We start from the raw sequence: 22,530 nt of genomic DNA, 5'->3' as shown, positions 1-22,530 counted from the left end.
TGCCTTTGTTTTTAGTTTATTGACTATTTCAAATAGTGTGTTTTTACCAGATTGGATTGTGGCAAGCAGGAATTCTATAATTGGTCTTTGATTTGTTAGTGGATATTCAAACAAACCTTCAAGAAAAGGTTAAGAATACTGGAATAAAAATTAGGCCATGAGCAGCCCCAAATACCATAACAAGAAACATAATCTTAAAAAATGTCCTGAAGATGTATGCTTTAGCTGCAGATAAAACACCCACCCCTATTACTGTTGAAACTGTACTTTGTAACACTGGGTAGCCTAGCAGATACAATGCCTCAATTATTTTTTGGTTTACTGAGGGCTTAGAACTGGAAAAAAATGCGTAAGAAATGTGTGCAGAAGGGGCGCCTGGGTGGCGCAGTCGGTTAAGCGTCCGACTTCAGCCAGGTCACGATCTCGCGGTCTGTGGGTTTGAGCCCCGTGTCGGGCTCTGTGCTGACGGCTCAGAGCCTGGAGCCTGTTTCCGATTCTGTGTCTCCCTCTCTCTCTGCCCCTCCCCCGTTCATGCTCTGTCTCTCTCTGTCCCAAAAATAAATAAAAAACGTTGAAATAAAAAATAAAAAAAAATGTGTGCAGAAAAATCGAAAGAAAACCCTATACAAGTGACAAGATTAATCATGGATATGGAATCAAGATTGACATTCCAGAATGCCATGAACCCTGTTACTCCCACAATCACAGAAGCAATAGCAAAAGTTACCCAGAAGGAACACAGTGGATGAGGAATGAACAATAAGGAAACAATGAACATAGCTGAGGATGCAACAATGACATTTCGAACAGTGTTTTCTAATATTGCGGCAAACTGATCAAAATATATGAATGCCGGGTTGTACACCATTAGGGGAATTTCACACTTTTCGGTTATGCTTCGTAACTGGAATAACATCATCTTCTTATTGGTTGAAGAAGAAACGCCAATGGTCTGATTGAAGCCCCGGGAAGCAATGATTTCATGTGAAGATGAAATATTAATATCATACATAAAAAGTGGAAAATTTGTTAAAAAACTGGGCAAACTGTTTATAAAAGTATTCTTATCATTTACATCTTGCCCGCTATTTTCCATATATTGCACATACTCTCGTAACCAAAACTCTGTAACATTTTTATCTACATAGTCACTGTTTTCCAAATCTGCCAGACATTTTTCCAGTTTTTGCCTAGCATCTTTATCCCAGTAGTCAAGAGTTTCAGTAACAATAACCATAACCCTGGGGCCATAATCCGAAAAATAGTCTTCTTCTACTTTAAAAAATGGTGTGATGTAGGAATCGTCACTTGCCAAATTTCGAAGGTCTAACCCTTCCTGCACTTGGAAACACCCATACATACTACTAATGATGTACAAAATGTATAGAAGCACTACAAAAAACTTGGACTCAGTGCTTGTGAGAAAAGGGCCAAAATAGTCTCTGAAGAACAAATTCATTGGATGGACATCAGTTTCTTGTTCATCTGGGAGAGAATCACATGGGACACAGCAGGACTTTTTAAATGAAGAACACTTTTGGTCAGGAGTTTCTGGCTTTTTCAACCAGCACAGACAGACTACTTCTCTTTTACCATCCAGGGCCATAAATGCTCCAAAACAGGTGATGTTATAAAAATAACAAAAGAGCAGGGTTGTTCCTGTATAAATGCAAAAGTATTGTACGGACCTGAAAGAGGTCATAATCCCTGTATAGAAGACCAGGACGTTGGTGATAGTGGTGATTGTAATGGACACTGCCACTTTGGAATAGACACTGGACAGCCGCTGTTTGATGTTATCCATGAGGCTGGTCTTCTGCCAGGCAGAAATCATTATAAACATGTCATCAACCCCAACACCTGTTAAAACAAGAAACAAACAAAAAAAAAAAAACAAAGAAACAATTTGCATACATATTAATATCTATGAAAAATTAAACACATAAACTCGAACCACCTTCTTTTTCCATCTCTTAGATCTTATTTATCTTGCCTGATCTGTGCTTTGATACTACTACTTTCTCTGGTTGCTTCTGAATCCACAACAGAATCCACCCCTTCCTCTGTAATAACTCTGTGCTTTATTCATACTCTTATTATTTGTACATAGCACAGGATACTCTACTCCTACTCTTCATTTAGGGTGTTGTAATGATGAGTCAGGAAACATGTTGTAGGTGTTAGTCGAAGCAGGATTAGCATTGTATCTTTGATTCTACTGGATGACTTGAAAGACCATTTTCTCTCATAAACCATCTTAATGAATGCACAAACACACGAAGCCAACATTCTGTTGCTTAAAATATAAACTGGACTTATCTATTCTACAGTTAGCATCTAACCAGCAATGTTTGCACCTCTCAAGATTTCTACTAGAGTTGACACTACTTTCACTCATGTATACCTTTGTTCCCATGTATATTGATGCAAACTCAATAAAATAAATAAGGAAATAACCTGCAATAAAATGCTGATCTAATTTCAATTTGGGGGGACCTTGTGCATGGATTACATGGGAGGGTACTGGGAATTGCAACTTTGCCTCTGATGTTTTACAGGTATGATCAAGAAGATAGAAGAATCTGTATTGACACAAGTCTAAACATTCTGTCATAAACTGCATCCTGACATCCCATGGCTTACCAGCTTTGAGGATTTCACTTGGGCTCAGCAGCACAAAAGGGAAGAATCAGAAGTACTAGGGACCAAGAATGAACTCTTGATATGTATTAGGTATTGAAAAACTAGTTTTATGATTTATAGAAACTTATTCAGAAATTTTCCTTGAACATTTCTTGCTTGAGTTGCTTAAATCTCACACACACACAAACACACACACACACACACACACACACACACACACACTCCTATGTACACACGGACTATTCAGTGCTGGTTTATATTAAATCAAGTATATACACTTTAACTATAGTTGTTTATGGCTGTGGGGAATACTGAGTGGCTAAGTGTGGGTGTGTACTAGGTAGGTGTGTCCTGAAGAGTTAGAGTAAATAAGTTGACATCCAGTAAACAGCTTTTCCACTGTCTCCCCGTGGAAACCAAATACTATTCCTTCCAAGTTCCTTACTTTCTAAAATGTAGAATGGATAAAGAAGATGTGGTTTATATATACAGTGGAATACTACTTGGCAATGAGAACAAATGAAATCTGGCCATTTGCAGCAACGTGGATGGAACTGGAGTGTATTATGCGAAGTGAAGTAAGTCAGGCAGAGAAGGACAGATACCATATGTTTTCACTCACATGTGGATCCTGAGTAACTTCACAGAAGACCACGGGGGAGGGGGGAGGGGAAAAAAGTTACAGAGAGGGAGGGAGGCAAACCATAAGAGACTCTTAAATACTGAGAACAAACTGAAGGTTGATGGGGGGGGTGGGAGAGGGGAAAGCAGATGATGGGCATTGAGGAGAGCACCTGTTGGAATGAGCACGGGGTGTTGTATGGAAACCAATCTGACAATAAATTATATTTAACAAAAAATAAATAATTGGTATCTCTTTAAATTAAAAAAATAAAATATAATATAAACACCTTTGTTTTTCATGCTTATTGTCAAATTCTGGAAGTACAAGAAAATGCAGAGAAAAGGTGTAAACAACAGTAATTCCACCCTGCATTTTTATGTATATCCATCCAGAATTTGCTCTATACAAATATGCACATATAACTGTATCTATTTCAAATACCTGGTTTCAATACCAGCATTTTTCATTTAACATTATATATCTGCCTCCTTTTGAAGACTGGATATGATTCAAAAGTATTAATATGCTGTGTTTGAGTTGACCAATCCCATGTTGATATGGAATTAGGTTTTCAAAACTTTTCCATTCTAAATAATGCTGAAGTGAACCTACTCGTTCTGCTCTTTGAGTACTTGTCTAATTGTTAAGACAAATTTCTAAAAATGGAATTGCTAAGCCAAAGATATTTGCTGTTTGATGTTTAACTCTTTTGATTTGCTGCAAAATTGGATTTAAAAAAGCGTGTAACAATTTATAATTTTCTCCCAGCAGAATGAGTATTCATTTATATACAACCTTCCTCATATCTTCACTCTTGCTAATATTTATTAATTTAATAAGAAGACAAGGTATCTCACTTTTGGTTTAATTTGCATCCATTCATTAATTGAGAAGTCAAATTAGTTTTTCCCTCTACTTCCAGTGAGGTGTGTGTGTGTGTGTGTATGTGTGAACTGCCTGTTCATGTCTCTTGTCTGTGTTTTTCCATCCGGGGTGCTAGATTTTTCTGCCTCTAAACACACACACTTCAATTTCATTTTCTTCTCTCCTGTCACCTCATTTTGGATCTGTGGAGCCACCTGAATATAATTATTTTGCTTAATCTAACATAAATTCCTTCCCTTATCTACCCCATACCCCTACATACACAATGTGTAGCTTCACATTTGGTTTTACTCACCTAGAATAAGAAATGGTGAATTTGCAACTATGATCACAAATGGCACCCCAATGTACAACATCAGGCCAAAGCCGCTCACCACTGCCAAGGCAGCAGAAATCACTCCCAAGGTTGCAGCCCACATTTTGTTTCGTACACAGTCACACCTGTACATTTGGAGGGAAAAATCATGGAATTTGTGGTGGGAGCTTCCACACTGAAATTCCATCAGTTTATAACATTCTCTACTTGGACATCTGTTCAGAAAGCTCTTGGGCAATCATTCCCATACCTGTCTGCTGAAGACCTTTAATTCCCAGGCACTGTCCCAGATGAAGTGGGAAAAAGGGCAGAGGGAACAGAAAAGCTGTGAATCAGTACTTTTACCAAACTTCCTGAGCAATTCTTCTGCAGCTGGGCAAGCACAAATTCACTCACCACCAGTTCAGAGCCATAAAGATATACCAAATACTTCAGATGGTTAATTACACCCTGATCTTCAAAGGGTGTAAAGGGAATACAACAGCAAAGGGAGGGCAAGTTCTAGCAGAGAAAGTATCCATATTCAGTGCTCTTTTCACCCACCCTTGACTCCAAGTAGCCATAGACGCAATTCTAAACAGCTCTTGTATTTCCAAACCAGTTCAATATGTATTGTGATTAACAAAATGTATGAAAGTCTCCTCCTAAAACGTTTTCAGGATTCTTGTCTACTGGTGAAGAGGGCTCTAGGAAAGTTGCTACTAATTACAAAAGAATTAGAAATGTAGTCCATTAAAAAAAGAAAAGTTTATTTATGGGGCGCCTGGGTGGCTCAGTCAGTTAAACAACTGACTTTGGCTCAGGTCATGATCTCATGGTTTGTGGGTTTGAGCCCCATGTTCAGCTCTGTGCTGATGGTTTGGAGCTGGGAGCCTGCTTTGGACTTGTCTCCCCTCTCTCTGCCCCTCCCCTGTTCATTTTCTCTCTCTCTCTCTCTCTCTCTCAAAAATAAATGTTTAAAAAATGTTAAGTTAACTTATTTATTTTTGAGAGAGAGCAAAGTGGGGGAGAGAGAGAGAGAGAGAGAGAGAGAGAGAGAGACTACCAATCAGGCTCCACACTACCAGTGCAGAGCCTGATGTGGGGCTTGAACCCACAAACAATGAGATCATGACCTGAGCCAAAGTCAGACACTTAACCATCTGAGCCACCCAGGCGCCCCTCTAGTCCATTTTTAATAACACAGCCTGTGCCTTTTTCTTTGCTGGACCAACAAAAATGGGAATATATAGGCAGCATTTTAAAGTATGGATTCAGCACTTTACCTACCCAATAACCACAATATTACATTTGAAAATATTGACAACCACCTCTGGTTTTATATTTTGCTTTTTTGTTAACTGCTTCAAAACAAATGACTGATACTTGTCTCTAGATATTTTTAGGAGGAGAGAGAAACTAAGTTTGGATTGAAGACTAGGAGAGTCAACTATGGAAATAGAAGCACTGATTCCAATACAGCAACATGACCATGACCTTTAGGCAAGACAACAGTAAAATAGCTAAACTTTCTTATTCTGCAAAAAAATTTCTACACCATGGTTTTATTTATTTATTTTTTCAACACACCAGTGCTATGAGTTAAACTCAGGGCCCCAAACCAACCACATGTGCAAAACTCTAGAGCAAAAGTAAAATTCCTTGTTAGAATAAAATTTGATTATAATGAATACTTTCTTAAAACAACAATGTTGGTTTATATCAGTTTGAAATAAGAAAGTAACAAGATGAACTTTGAAATCAGAAAGATGAATGAGTTACATATGACATTCCATCTTTCAAGTTTCTGGATTTTTTGGTAAAAAATTTTCAGATGATGTAAGGGAGGCAGTGAAGTATATTATTGCCTACAGTGACTTTATTTTGACTACGTGCTGAGTTGACTTTGTCTAAATGATCTTTACTTTGATGTGCAATAGACAATGGAAGGAAACATTTTAAGATGGAACGCTGCAGGAGTTTGGTGAATACACTTGCAGATATTCCGGTCTCCAAGAAAGTTTTTTTTTTTTTTAAGTTCATTTCTCTTGAGAGAGAGAGGCTGACAGAGAGAGACAGAGAGAGAGAATGGCAAGCAGGCTCCACACTGTCAGCGCAGAACACGAAGTGGGGCTCAAACCCATGAACCACGAGATCATGACCTGAGCCAAAGCCTAGAGTCAAGACGCTTAGCTGACAGAGCCACCCAGGCACCCCTGAGAAGGATTTTGTTTCAGGCAGTTTATCAGAATGACCTAGGGAAGTCTTAGAACTTTAGATCTCCTGGAGCCTGGCTATGCAGATCCTGATTCAGTAGGTTGGTAGGGAAGCTGCAGAATCTTTATGTCTAAAACCTTCCCCAGATGACTCCAGCGCAGGCAGCAAGATGGCCAACCTTCTGAATGTTTTATTTACCTGACAGGGAAGGGCTAAATTAGAACTTATTCTTAGACAACAATCTATATGTTTGCTAAGAGATCCACATCTTCCTTCAAAGGTAATGATGTTTCTCATAAGTAAACAACAGTTTACAGTGTATTTGAGAAGGGAAAGATTTTCCAGCTTGTTTCAGAAAAGGATCTAATATTTGGTGTAAATGTTGTCATGTCCAAAATGTGAGACAATTTTGAAGGAGACAAGAAGATCAATATACCACTACTTGCTGTAGAATGAGGTTCAGGTTAGAGCATATACTTGAAAAAGTTTGTTCGTATGGCTTCACAATCAGACAATAAATACGGAACCCTAAAATAGGTGCAAATAAGGGTTCTGTGTGAGGTAAATGCATATGTGCAAGGATAACCTTCATATGTAAGTGTAAATGAGTCAGGCAGGATGGGCAACGTCTTAGGGACTGTCTAGGAGGCTGTTGTCCAGACCAGAGATAAGAGATTCTCAGTGATAACAGAAGAGGTAGGAGTGGGAGATGTCCTAGGAATTTACAAACACACTCAAAGGAGAATTGGTTTTATTTTAAAGCCTAGAGAAGGCATGTATTGAAGCATCGTGGCAGCAGCTGTGCCTTAAGGATTTCCCTCCTCCCTTTCTTTTTCTCCTTGGACATGCTCCAACTAACTTAGCAAGATGGGAAGCAGGAAGAGAAGGGATAGAAGAGGGCTGGCGAACCAACAGAATGGCAGAAGATATTTGCAAATGACATATAACATAAAGGCTTATTATCCAAAACCTATAAAGAAATTACCAAACTCAACACCTGAAATAATCCAGTGAAGAAATAGCCAGAAGACACGATTAGACCAAAGAAGGCATCCAGATGGCCAACAGACAAAGGAAAAGATACTCAACGTCACTCAACATCAGGGAAATACGAATCAAAACCACAGTGAGATACCACCTCACACCAGAGTGGCTAAAATTAACAACTCAGGAAATGACAGATGTTGGCAAGGATTTGGAGAAATGGGAACCCTCTTGCACTGTGGTGGGAAGGCAAACCCTCTTGCACTGTGGGTGGGAATGCACAATTGGTGCAGCTTCTCTGGAAAACAATGTATCCAAAGGATACAGGAGTGCTGATTCATGGGGGCACATGAACCCCAATGTTTATAGCAGTGCTATCAACAATAGCCAAAATACAGAAAGAGCCCAAATGTCCATCAACTGATGAATGGATAAAGAAGATGTGGTTTATGGGGCGCCTGGGTGGCTCAGTCTGTTAAGCGGCCGACTTCAGCTCAGGTCATGATCTCGCAGTCCGTGAGTTCGAGCCCCGCATCAGGCTCTGTGCTGACAGCTCAGAGCCTGGAGTCTGTTTCAGATTCTGTGTATCCCTCTCTCTAACCCTCCCCCATCCATGCTCTGTCTCTCTCTGTCTCAAAAATAAATAAATAAACGTAAAAAATTACAAAAAAAAAAGAGGATGTGGTTTATATATACAATGGAACACTACTTGGAAATGAGAAAGAATGAAATCTTGCCATTTGCAACTACTTGGATGGAACTAGAGAGTATTATGCTAAGAAAATTAGTCAGAGAAAGACAAATATCATGTGACTTCACTCATATGAGGACTTTAATATACAAAACAGATGAACATAAGGGAAGGGAAGCAAAAATAATACAAAAACGGAGAGGGACGAAACATAAGAGACTCTTAAATATGGAGAACAAACAGAGGGTTACTGTTGTAGGAGGAGTTGTGGGAGGGGGAATGGGCTAAATGGGTAAGGGCATTAAAGAATCTACTTCTGAAATCATTGTTGCACTATATGCTAACTAACTTGGATGTAAATTTTAAAAAATAAACAAAAAATTTAAAAAAGAAGATGTGGTTTATATGTACAATGTAATACTACTTGGGAATGAGAAAGAATGAAATCTTGCCATTTGCAACAACGTGGATAGAACTGGAGGGTATTATGCTAAGTGAAATAAGTCAGTCAGAGAAAGACAGATATATGTTTTCACTCATATGTCGAATCTGAGAAACTTAACAGAAGTCCATGAGGGAAGGGAAGGGTAAAAAATCATTTCAAACAGAGAGGGAGGCAAACCATAAGAGACTCTTAAATACAGAGAACTGAGGCTTGATTTGGGGGGGGTGAGGTGAGGGGAAAATTGGCAATGGGCATTGAGGAGGTCACTTGTTGGGATGAGCACTGGGTGTTATATGTCAGCGAAGAATCATGGGAATCTACCCTGAAACCAAGAGCACACTGTGTCCACTGTATGTTAGCTAACTTGACAATAAATTATATTCAGGAAAAAAAAAAAAAAAGAAGAGAACTGGTAAGCTCCTTTCTCCCCATTAAGGGCTATCCCATGCAGCATGCTCTAGCAAAGGGTGCTGGAGGGCACCTTAACTTTAAATCAAGTCACCAATTTTGTTTATTAGATGGACCTGGACATGGACATTTTAACTCTGACTGGAGGATTTTGTCCTACCTGCTAATGACCACAAAAGTCACATAGCCTGTCTGAGTTTTCATGGGGCAGAGGAAGATCTTGCTCTTACCCACAAAACTTAAAGGGAACAAAGGGAGACAAAAATAAAGTTGCATTATGTTTATACCTCATGAGTCCTATATGTTTCATATGCTGGTTACATAAACATAAAGTCTTCAAAGACAAATAAATATAAATCATTTTCTAGGGGTGTGTGGCTGGCTCAGTCGGTTAAGCATCCAACTCTTGGTTTTGGCTCAGGTCATGATCTCCTGGTTTGTGAGTTCAAGCCCTGTGTCGGGCTCTGCTCTGACAGCGCAGAGCCTGCTTGGGATTCTTTCTCTCCCTCTCTCTCTGCCTCTCCTCTGCTCACTCAACCATGCTCTCTCTTTCAAATTAAATAAATATTAAAAATCATTTTCTAATTGCCTTCAGTATAAGATTTTCTGTACCACTGTCCATAATTATTAGTAAAGATAAGCAAGAATTGATATAAATGTGTGAACCAACTACCTAGTAGGAAAGTTTTGTCAAGCCAATTGTTGGTACCTTGGAGATTCCACACTAGGTTAACATTATTTTTATACTCTAATGACTTGAACAAGACTGAATTTGGTCTTTTTTCCTTCCCATCCTTCCTCCCCTATTTTCTCCCTCCCTCCCTCTCACCCTTCCTTCTTAGTTTTTTGATTTTGTTTGTTTTCTAGGGAATGTGGTCTTTCTTTCCAAAATAACAAAGTTGCGAGGTAGTTTATTAACTCTAACGAGATACCCATCATGGTTAACTCCCTCTACCTACTGGGGCCTTATGTTTCTCTACCTGAAAATCTAGAGAGTTGAATTATATCATTTGTTCCCAAGCCTACCTATACAGGAGAATCAATTAAAGACATTTTTGAAATATAGATTTTCAGACTGAAACCCCAGAGACTTGATTCAATAGGTGGCTTCAGAATAAGTACGTTTACAGTCCTCTCTGGAACTCTGCTGTGAGAATCACTCAATTAATATATTCTATGGGGTTACTTCTACAACTAAATACTGGTGTTTGCTGATATTTTCAGTATTTTAGCTTTCTGATTACAAGAGCTCAAACTAACCCTAATGCCTAGATAACAATTTTTAAGTGCTTAACAAGGTAAACCCCACATCCGAACAATGGGGACACCCAAGTCAATTAAATTAGAGATTGATTTTTTATATAGTTAAAAGTATTCGTTCAAATTTATACAGAAATAAGGACTTGTTTAATTCTATCAGCATATCTGCTTCCAAATGGAAGAATTAATCACAATTGGCACAATATGTAAAGTAAAAACCATATGCCAAATCAAACAAAACTGGCCATAATTTCTTTATTTGTTTTTACGATTCTATCTGATTGCACACTATTGCTAATGGGGGTTGGGAAGAAAAGAAAGTTTAAAAAATAAGAGTTTAGTGCTGGATATCAGCAAAACATGGCGTAGGAATTTCCCAAGTCTCATCCCGACAAAGAAATATAGAAAAACGGGCATATATTTTCAGAATTCTGTGAACTCTGGAAAGCAGTCAAAAGCTTACAGCAACTAAGCAAGCGCTAAATGAAAGAAAATCAGGGGAGTACTTCAAAATAGTAGGAATGTTTTATAGTGATTTTACATGCCCTGTCTCCCTCTGCAGTGTGATAGTCGTCTTAAAGTGGCAGTGATCATAATGTGGCAGATGTGTTAAAGTGGCCCCAGTCCCAAACTGTCCCTCAGACAGCAGGGATCTTAAAGTGGTAACAGCTCATGTTACCATGATGGAGCCATTTCCCTGTTTTTGGAGGAAGCAGAGCAGAGGTTATTCCTTAAATAGTTTATATGTCTGTTCTAACCTATTTGGGGGCTACCTGAAGGACTGATGCAAGGCACTCCTCTGTTTTGTCTAACTCAAAACTCAGGTTGAGAAAGCTGGAAACACCACAAGTTGAATGAACAAACCTCATGTGCATAGAGCAAAAGATTATAGCTCAAAAATACAAAAGACTGCCTATGGAAAAAGATGAGGAGCATTTCTCTGGGAATTTAGGAGATTAAAAAGCACTCAGTTATACTGGGGAATTTAGAAAATTACCCAGGGCAAGATGTATGCTCAGAAAAGACCTAAGAGGACCCTAAGCTTTCACCTAGGGCTGATCCCTAGGTACAGTGTAAGCCTTGGTAAGTGTTGGAGGTTCCAGGCACAGAACCATTTTGCAAACACTGGGAGAGCTCCTGGCATCCAAGGAAATCTATGTCAAAACACTAGCTAAGGTACAGAAACTTCAGTGAACACAAAAAACAATAATTACAGTCTTTCGATAATAGTTTCAGAAAATCACAAAGAAAATGGACCACTAATTTTAAATAAACACATAGGAAAACAACAGAAAACCCTGGGGAAGGTGGAATCTGATTTCCAGTTAGCCAAATGTCCAGTTTTCTACACAACCACCACCACCACCAATAACAAATCACAAGGTATATAAAGATAGAGGAGAGTGTGGTTCAAACTATGTGTGAAACAAAATAAATAGACAGAAATCATCCTTGAGGAAAGACAGAGCTAGGACTTACTAGACAAAGACTATAAACACTTTTCTAAACATGCTTACAGAGCTAAAGAAGAGCTCTGACAAGGAAATAAGAAAAACAATGTATGAGCAAAATAATAATATAAAGAGGTAGACATTTTTTAAAGGAACCAAACAGAAATTCTGGAACTGAAAAATACAATAACTGAAATGACAGAACACAAACCCAAAAACACTAGACGCATTCAACAGCAGGTCTAATAGGCAGAAGAATCAATGAACTGAAAATAGGACAATTGAAATGTATGGAGTCTAAGAGACATAAAGAAAAAAGGATGAAGAAAAGTGAGAAGAACCCCAGAGATCTGTGGGCCTACCAGCCAGTAGATCAAGATACACATTACGGGAGTTCCAGGAGAGAGAGAAAAGGAGGCAGGAAGAATATTTAAAGAAATAATGGCTGAAAACTTCCCAAATTTGGTAGAAGATATGAAGCTACAAATCCAAGAAGCTTAATGAAGTTCAAATAGGATGAACTCAAAAAGACCCAGACTGAGAACATGATAATCAAATCATTGAAAGCCAAAGGCAAAGAGAGTCTTGGAAGCACTGAGAGAGGAGCAACTCACCAAATATAAGGGACCCTTAATAAGTGTAAAAGCTGATTGCTTATTAGAAGCCATGGAGGCAAGGAGACAATGGGATATTTATAGTGCTTAAAGAAAAAAAAAAACATCAACTAAAATTCTGTATTCAGCAAAACTGTCCTTCAAAAATGAAGAAATTAAGACATTCCAGATAAACAAGAGCTAAGCGGGCTTGTTAATTAGACCTGCCCTATATGAGATGGTAAAAGGAATCCTTCAGGCTGGATAGAAAGAACAATAAAAAGTAATGCTAAGTCATACGAGGAAACATAGGTCTTGGTCAAATATAACAGCAAGTATTATTATATTTTTGGTTTATAATCCTACATTTTATTACCTACAGAATTTAGAACATAAAAATAATTATAACTCTATTATTGTGCATAGAGTGTATAAAGACATAATTTGTGACAACAACAACATAAAGAGTGGGGGACAGAGGTGTACAGAAGCAGCAGATTTGTGTGTTTTTGAAGTTAAGTTGGTATCAGTTTAATGTAGATTGTTTTAAACTTAGAATTATATGAATCTCCATGGTAACCATAAAGAAAATCTCACAAAATCATGGCAAAAGGAAATGAGAAGAGAATCAAACAACTCATTAGAAAAATAGAAACTAAACATAGAAAAAGGGATAATGGATGAAGTGAGGGACAAAAAATCTGTATGATACACAGAATACAAGTAGCAAAATAGCAGAAGTCCTTCCTTGTCAGCAGTTATTTTAAATGTAAATGGATTAAACTCTTGAATAAAAGGGTAGAAATTGACGGAAGGGATAACATACCATGATTCAACTATATGCTGTCTACAAGAGACTCATTATAGATCCAAAGACATAAATAGATTGAAAGCTAAAGGATGGAGAAAGATATTGCATATAAATATAACCAAAGGAGGGCAGGATTGAACATACTTCTATAAGACGAAATAGATTTTATTTTAAAAACAGTTAAAAGAGATACATGAATTCAGCAAAGTTGCAGGACACAAAATCAATGTACAGAAATCAGTTGCATTCTTATACACTAACAATGAAGCCAAAGAAAGACAAATAAAGAAACTGATCCCATTCACAATTGCACCAAGAAGCATAAAATACCTAGGAATCAATCTAACCAAAGATGTAAAGGATCTGTATGCTGAAAACTACAGAAAGCTTATGAAGGTAATTGAAGAAGATTTAAAGAAATGGAAAGACATTCCTTGCTCATGGATTGGAAAAATAAATATTGTTAAAATGTCAATACTACCCAAAGCTATCTACACATTCAATGCAATCCCAATCAAAATTGCACCAGCATTCTTCTCGAAACTAGAACAAGCAATCCTAAAATTCATATGGAACCACAAAAGGCCCCGAAGAGCCAAAGGAATTTTGAAGAAGAAGACCAAAGCAGGAGGCATCACAATCCCAGACTTTAGCCTCTACTACAAAGCTGTCATGATCAAGACAGCATGGTATTGGCACAAAAACAGACACACAGACCAATGGAATAGAATAGAAACCCCAGAACTAGACCCACAAACGTATGGCCAACTCATCTTTGACAAAGCAGGAAAGAACATCCAATGGAAAAAAGACAGTCTCTTTAACAAATGGTGCTGGGAGAACTGGACAGCAACATGCAGAAGGTTGAAACTAGACTACTTTCTCACACCATTTACAAAAATAAACTCAAAATGGATAAAGGACCTAAATGTGAGACAGGAAACCATCAAAACCTTAGAGGAGAAAGCAGGAAAAGACCTCTCTGACCTCAGCCGTAGCAATCTCTTACTCGACACATCCCCGAAGGCAAGGGAATTAAAAGCAAAAGTGAATTACTGGGACCTTATGAAGATAAAAAGCTTCTGCACAGCAAAGGAAACAACCAACAAAACTAAAAGGCAACCAACGGAATGGGAAAAGATATTTGCAAATGACATATCGGACAAAGGGCTAGTATCCAAAATCTATAAAGAGCTCACCAAACTCCACACCCGAAAAACAAATAACCCAGTGAAGAAATGGGCAGAAAACATGAATAGACACTTCTCTAAAGAAGACATCCAGATGGCCAACAGGCACCTGAAAAGATGTTCAGCGTCGCTCCTTATCAGGGAAATACAAATCAAAACCACACTCAGGTATCACCTCACGCCAGTCAGAGTGGCCAAAATGAACAAATCAGGAGACTATAGATGCTGGAGAGGATGTGGAGAAACGGGAACCCTCTTGCACTGTTGGTGGGAATGCAAATTGGTGCAGCCGCTCTGGAAAGCAGTGTGGAGGTTCCTCAGAAAATTAAAAATAGACCTACCCTATGACCCAGCAATAGCACTGCTAGGAATTTATCCAAGGGATACAGGAGTACTGATGCATAGGGGCACTTGTACCCCAATGTTCATAGCAGCACTCTCAACAATAGCCAAATTATGGAAAGAGCCTAAATGTCCATCAACTGATGAATGGATAAAGAAATTGTGGTATATATACACAATGGAATACTACGTGGCAATGAGAAAAAATGAAATATGGCCTTTTGTAGCAACGTGGATGGAACTGGAGAGTGTAATGCTAAGTGAAATAAGCCATACAGAGAAAGACAGATACCATATGGTTTCACTCTTATGTGGATCCTGAGAACCTTAACAGGAACCCATGAGGGAGGGGAAGGAAAAAAAAAAAAAGAGGTTAGAGTGGGAGAGAGCCAAAGCATAAGAGACTGTTAAAAACTGAGAACAAACTGAGGGTTGATGGGGGGTGGGAGGGAGGGGAGGGTGGGTGATGGGTATTGAGGAGGGCACCTTTTGGGATGAGCACTGGGTGTTGTATGGAAACCAATTTGTCAATAAATTTCATATATATATAAATAAATAAATAAATAAATAAATAAATACAGTTAAAAGAGACAAAGAAGGGCATTATATAGTGATGAAAAGAACAATTCAAGAAGATTCATCTACAAGCATACATGCACTGCCAATAGAGACCCAAAAATGAAACAATAATAACAGACTTGTAGACAGAAATAGATGGAGAATTCAATATGCCACTTTCAATAATGTATAAAACATCTAGGCCAATAATCTATGAGGCAACAGAAGAAATGGACAACACTAAATAAATTAGACCTTACAGAGATATATACAACACTCAACCCAATGATAGAAGAATATACATTATTCTCAAGTGAACATGAAACATTCTCTGGAATACAGCATACGTTAGGTCACAAAACAAGTCTGAAAATGTAAAAATATTGAAATTACCCAATGTATCTTTTTAACCAACAATGGAATGGAGCTACAAATGAGTAATAGAGGGAAAACTGGATAATTCAAAATGTATGGAAATTAAGCAACTCACTATCAAATAACCAATGGGTCAAAGAATAAATCACAAGGAAATTAGAAAATAGTTAGCAACAAACGAAAAAAAGACACAGCAAAACATAACTTACAGGATATAGCAACACCAGTGCTCATAGGTAAATTTATACTACATTAAAAAAGAACAAAAAGGTCTTCAATCACCTTACGGTACTAGACATATCGCAGAAATAGAAACAAAATAAAACAAAACAAAACCCAAAGCTAACAAGGAAGGAAATGAAAAGATTAGAATAGAGATCTATGCAATTGAGAGTAGAAAAACAATGGAGAGAACCAACAAAGCCAGAAATTGATTATTTAAAAAGATCAACAAATTGATAAACTCTTATCTACAGTGACAAAGAAAAAAGAAGACAGAAATAACTAAATCAGATATGAAATTGAAGACATTACTACTAACCTTAGAGAAATATGAAGGAGTATAAAAGAACACTATAGGGTTGTCTGGGTGGCTCAGTTGGTTGAGCTCCGACTTTGTCTCAGGTCATGATCTCACGATTGATGGTTTTGAGCCCTGCATGGGGCTCACTGCTGTCAGTGCAGAGCCCGCTTTGGATCCTCTGCCCCCACCCCCCACCACCTCTCTCCCTCTCGTGCACTCTCTCTCAAAACTAAATAAACATTAAAAAAATAAAGAATACTATAAACAACTTATGCCAACAAACTATATGAAATGCACAAATTTCTAGAAACACCTAAATGACCTAAACTGACTCAAGATGAAATAGAAAACCTCAACAGACATTGAATAAGTAAAAAGACTGAATCAGTAATCAAAAACCACCCAAAAAGAAAAGTCCAAGACCAGATGGCTTCACTGGTAAATTTTACTAAACATGTAAAGAAGAAGTAACACCAATCCTTCTCAAGTCCTTCCAAAAAGTTGAAAAGGAAGAAACACTCTCTAACTCATTCTATGAGACCAACATTACACTGATACCAATCCCAGACAAAGGTTACAAGAAGAAAACTATAGATCAATATCTTATGAATGTAGATTCAAATGTCCTTAATAATATTCTGCAAACCCAATTCAATAGCACGTTAAAAAGATTATACATCATTACCAACTAGGATTTATCCCAGGAATGCAAGAGTGGTTCAACATGGGAAAAATCAATCAAGTAACAGATCACACTAATAGAACAAAGGATAAAATCTACATGATCATCTCAATAGATGCAAAAAAAGGCATTTGACAAAATCCAACACCCAATTATGATTAAAAAAAAAAAAAAACCTCTAAAACAAGGAATAGAAAGGAACTTCCTCAAAATGATAGGGACCATTATAAGAACTGAATATCTAACAATATAATCCACAGTGAAAGCTGAAAGATTTCCCTTCAAAATCAGGAACAAGATAAAGATGCCCCCTTTCACCAATGACACTTGACATTGAAGTGGAAGTGCTACCCAGAGGAATTAAATAAGAAATGGAAATAAAAGGAATCCAAATTGGAAATGAAGAAGTATAACGATCCCTTTTCACAGATTACATGATTCTATATATGAAAATTCCCAAGAAACCACAATAAAACTAATAGAGTTAATAAACAAATTGAGCAAAGCTGCAGGATACAAGCTCAACACACAAATACCAGTTGTGTTTCTATATACGTGCAATGAACAATCCAAAAATGAAATGAAAAAAGCAATTCCATTTAGTGTCTAAAAGAATAAAATATTTAGAAATAAGTTTAGAAATAAAGGTGAAAGACAGAAAGCTACAAAAATCTAGTGAAAGAAACTAAAGAAGACCTAAGTTAATGGAAATGCAACCTTAGTTCACGGGGAGGAAGACAGTATTGTTAAAATGTTAATCTCACTTAAAACAACCTACAGATTCAACACAATCTTTATCAAAATTTCAATGACCTTCCCCCCACCCCAGAAATGGAAAAGCCAACCCTCAAATTCATATGGAATTGCAAGGGTCCTAGATATCCAAAATAATCATGAAAAAGACGATAAAAATTGGAGGGCTGAGATTTCCAGATTTCAAAACTCATAACAAAGCTACAGGAATCAAAACAGTGTGGTCCTGGCACATCAACAGACATGTAGGCTCATGGCATATAATTTAGAGTCCAGAAATAAACCCATACATCTACAACCAATTGATTGTTTACAAGGATGCCAAGTCCAATCAACTGGGAAAGAATAGACTGTTCATCACATGGGACTTGGAAAACTGGATTTCCAGCAATCAACATGGAAACATGGATTTCCACATGGATTTCCATGCACAAGAATGAAGTTAAACCCCTACTCACACTACATATACAAAAGTGAACTAAAAATTGATCAACAACCTAAATATGAGGGCTAAAACCATAAAACTCTTAGAAGGAAACACAGGGCAAATGTGCATGACATTGAACTTGTCAATGGATTCTTAGATATAAGTATAAGTAGCAAAAGAACAAAATAAGATAAAGTGGATTTCATCAAAATTAAAAACTCTTGTGCATTAAAGACATTATCAAGAAAGTGAAGAGACAATGCACAGAGTGGGAGAAAATATTTATAAATCATATATCTGATAAAGGTTTAATATTTAAAACATACAAAATACTGAGGTGTCTGGGTGGTTCAGTCAGTTGAGTATCCGACTTCAGCTCAGGTCATGATCTCATGGTTTGTGGGTTCACGCCCCGCATCAGGCTCTGTGCTGGCAGTGTGGAGCCTGATTGGGATTCTCTCTCTCTCCTCTCTTTCTGACCCTCTCCCATTCATACTTCTTCTCTCTCGAAATAAAAAAGAATAAACTTAAAACCAAATATACAAAGTACTCACCAACAATAGGACTCAAAAACAAAAAGACAACCACATTAAAAAATGGGCAAAGGACTTGCATAGACATTTCTCCAAAGATGTACATATGGCTAATAAACACATGAAAAGATACTTAAGATCATTAGTAATTAGGGAAATGTAAATCAAACCACACTTTGTCACTATTAAGTTGACTATTATCAATAAAACAAAAAACAAGTGTTGGTGAGGATGTGGAGAAATTGGAACCTTTATACATTGCTGGTAGGATTTGGCGGTTCTTCAAAGAACTGAACATAGAATTATCACTCCACCCACCAATTCCATTCCCAGGTATATACTGAAAATGATTGAAAACAGGAGCTCAAGAAAATATTTGTACATCAATGTTCGTTGCAGCATTATTCACAAAAGCCAAAAAGTGGAGACATTCCAAGTGCCCATCAACAGTTAAGTGTATAAACAAACAGTGCTGTATGTATACGGTGAAATACCAGTCATAAAAATGAATGAAGGTTTGATACATGCCTGGATATAGAGGAACCTTGAAAACATTATGCCAAGTGAAATAAGCCAGTCACAAAAGTACAAATATTGTGTGATTCCACTTATATGAAATCTCTAGAATAAGCAAATTCATAGAGATAGAAAGTAGATGGTTAGCCGGGACTGGGGGGAGGCCGTGGAGAGTTACTGCCTAAGGGTTATACAGTTTCTGTTTGGGGGGATGGAAAGATTTAGAAACAGACAGTTGTGGGGCGCCTGGGTGGCTCATTAAGCGTCCGACCGGCTCAGGTCATGATCTCCCGGTTTGTGGGTTCGAGCCCCGCGGCAGGCTATGTGCTGACAGCTCAGAGCCTGGAGCCTGCTTCCAATTCTGTCTCCTTCTCTCTCTGCCCCTCCCCCACTTGTGCTCTGTCTCTCTCTATCAAAAATAAATAAACGTAGGAACATAAAAATGAAAAAAAAAAACAACCAGATAGTTGTGATGGTTGCACAACAGTGTGGATGTAATTAATGCCACTGAAATATACACTTAAAAATGATTAGAATGGCATATTTTATATCAATTATATGTATTTTGCCACCCAAAAATATCTGTTAAAAAGAGTTAAGAAACAATGAAACCATTTTACCTGTAGCATGATAGGATTGCAAATAATATGATTAGAAGGTATGCCAAGTGAAACAGAGGGATCACTGTCATCAAAGTTGCTTCAAGTTCCAGTTGTCTAGAAATTGATGTAAAGTAGACCACCTGCCACAAAAATTTAGTCAAGTAAATAACTTTTCATTCCAATATTTGTGTGAGTTACAAACCCTATTGAAACACTATAGCTTACTGATTGAAACATGTGAAGATTTAGTAAAAGATCAAAATATGTGAATCGTGATTTTAGAATAAAGAAGATTAACATAGGTGTGCTTCTTCCCACAAATCTGTGGCACGCTTTCCAAATTTCTTTCAGAAACCCAAGGTTTAAACCTCCTGAATACACAAAATCTGAGATCTACCTAAGATTGTGAAACCATTCATAATTACAGAAATTGTGGCTTTTTCTAGAATTTTAGTAGGTCGTTGTCTTTTACTATTTTAATTTCATCGATATTTCAGAAGGATCTGGTATTTTTCCAATAGTTGTCTCACTTTGACCAGGCTTATTCACACCTATTAGTTACAGAATAGCTAGCATGTGCCTGGCACTAGGCTATATAACTTACTTGGTAAACGGTGAGCTAATTCTCTTTTCAATAATACCATGGAACTTCTTAAAAGTTTGTTGCTTTTATTCCAATGAACCCCAAACACATTTCAGAGGGTTCCGCCAAATAGCAAAGACTTTAAGAGTAAGGGTTTTAAAGTAATTTGACTGGAAAACCTGATGATCAATGTCTGCACTGAGCAGACCTACCTTAGGGATGTAGGATTTGTGTTTTCCACCAGAATATTATTAAGGATTTATGCTGTGTGGCATCCTTTGGTGTGTGAGATTAAGGAAGTTGGATTAAGTGCCAAACAGAGTAGAGCACTCCCAGCTGCAAGTCAAGGACTCCAACAAATAATCCAGGAGTGCTACTACTTGGAAAACGTGTTCTTACCCCTCCCACCTTCTCCTGGTCTCCCTATAAAACTCAGCCAGCAGATACCTGGATCCTCTTCGAGGCCAGACTCTTTTCAATGTTGCTAGATTGGTTCAGAAAATGGGTCAACCATTTCTTACTACGCTCGTTGTCCTCTCCATCCTCAGTTTTCAGGTAGTAGAGCAGCCTCACGGCTTTGGCTTCCAGGAGTATCTGGTTCATTCCCATCCTCTCGCCTAAGAAGGTTCCTCCAATGGTGCCAGCCAGGTAGGTGGGCTGACCGGTGTGGTTGTAGATTGGGAAAGTGACATTTCTCAGGTCGAGGTCCCTGTTCATCCGCCAGGCATACAGGAGTGGGTTGGAAGGCAGGCAGAGACCCTGGTGCTTGGCACACACCTGATTGTAGTGGATCTGGGTTCCGTTTTCCCCCATCGCATACAGATCCTGGATCACGTCATCCACTTTACTAACTTCTGATAAGATTGCTGGTTCTAGCAGGGAGGTGGTGTTGGAGACCGCTAGCATACAAGCGAAATTGACCTCGGTGCTCTTCCTGGAGATGGAGAAGCGGTGAGAGTCGTTGGCGGTGAAGCGTTCCTGCACAAAGTGCCGCTCGGCCTTGGCTGGGCTCCCTATTGGGGTGTACTGCTCCTCGAGGTTTTCTTCTACATCCTTGGGCAGGTAAATCAAACCGGTGCCCAGAGCGGCCGTCAGCACCATGGGCACCAGCAGGAAGATCCAGGGGTGCGCGCCCACTTCGCATCCCAGCCTTCGGAAGAGGCAGGAGAGGGGCGCCTCCAGGAAGTCGGTGTGGCAACGGGGTCTCTCGGACACCTGGTTTTCCGACGGTGATGCTGGCAGCGAAGAATCCCCCCTCACTGATACCAGATGTGAATGGGGCACCCCAGCGGGCTCTGGCAACTGCCCCGAAGCCCAGGTCATCTCGGGTTCCTGTCTTCCACCGAAGAACTGCTCTGACTCGTGCTTAGAGGCCGGGAGCGGCCCTGAGGCCGGCCCTGCCTCGGGTTCCCGCCTCGCCTCCGACCTGGGCTCCGGCTCCTCCGCTGGGGGCTCCCGCTCTGCCGGCGCTTCTGCCTCCGGCCAGGCCTCTGGCGCCACCTTGCAGGGAGGAAGGCTCATTTCCGGGAAGGAAAGGCCAGGGTCTCAAACGTGACAGCAGATTAGAAAGCAGCCACTGGACTGAGCGCCTGTCTCGAATTCACAGGAAACCCACACGACGGTTTCCTGGAGAAATTCTGCAGAAGTCTGTTTGAGTTCTGGCCGCTTGCGCCTGGATCCCGAAAGCTTGCGTTGGGGAGCACGCGTTTTGACTCATAGCCCATCCAGCCCCAAATTTGTCTGTGGCGTGCCTGATGCTCCCAGGAAGTTAGTACACAAACACTACTTAACTGTAAGATGCATGCCTCTTCTACAAGACTTACACACACACACACACACACACACACACACAAATACACAAATGTGGTGTCACCTTCCCGGGGAGCATCCAGTAACACAGTTCTCGGGTAAGGTGAACCTCGTACCCCTGGTTTAGTGGTCTTGAGCAGGTTCTTAAGAATTATGAAAATTGCTTGCCATGTTTTTCATGGTTGGTAGTCACCTAATATTATTGTGATTGTGTTTTTATGTGGGTAGGTCTAGCATTTTAATGAAATCTCCAGATTGTAAGAGTACCAAGTCCAAGAGTTTAAGAAAGGTAATTTTAACAGTATTTTCAAGGAGAAAGAAATAGGAGA

The 22,530-nt window shown here is 38.9% G+C and overlaps 1 protein-coding gene across 1 annotated transcript; it reads right to left on the bottom strand.

Annotated features, from left to right (window-relative positions):
• Positions 1–21,913, bottom strand: LOC124500925 (patched domain-containing protein 3-like). The gene is made up of 5 exons (XM_047064789.1): positions 20,840–21,913; positions 19,828–19,949; positions 4,449–4,594; positions 596–1,860; positions 1–358 (listed from the first exon to the last, which is right to left on the bottom strand). The coding sequence occupies exons 1-5, from the start codon at positions 21,911–21,913 to the stop codon at positions 119–121; spliced, it is 2,847 nt and encodes a 948-aa protein (XP_046920745.1). The 3' UTR covers positions 1–118.
• Positions 21,914–22,530: the final 617 nt, after the last annotated feature.

Source organism: Lynx rufus, unplaced genomic scaffold (genome assembly GCF_022079265.1).
Source record: "Lynx rufus isolate CCGP_SWC_20201006 ecotype Redwood Valley unplaced genomic scaffold, mLynRuf1.p SCAF_62, whole genome shotgun sequence".
Classification (NCBI taxonomy): domain Eukaryota; kingdom Metazoa; phylum Chordata; class Mammalia; order Carnivora; family Felidae; genus Lynx; species Lynx rufus.
Note: the sequence above shows the minus strand (reverse complement) of the source record. Positions and strands in the feature narration are given on the sequence as shown.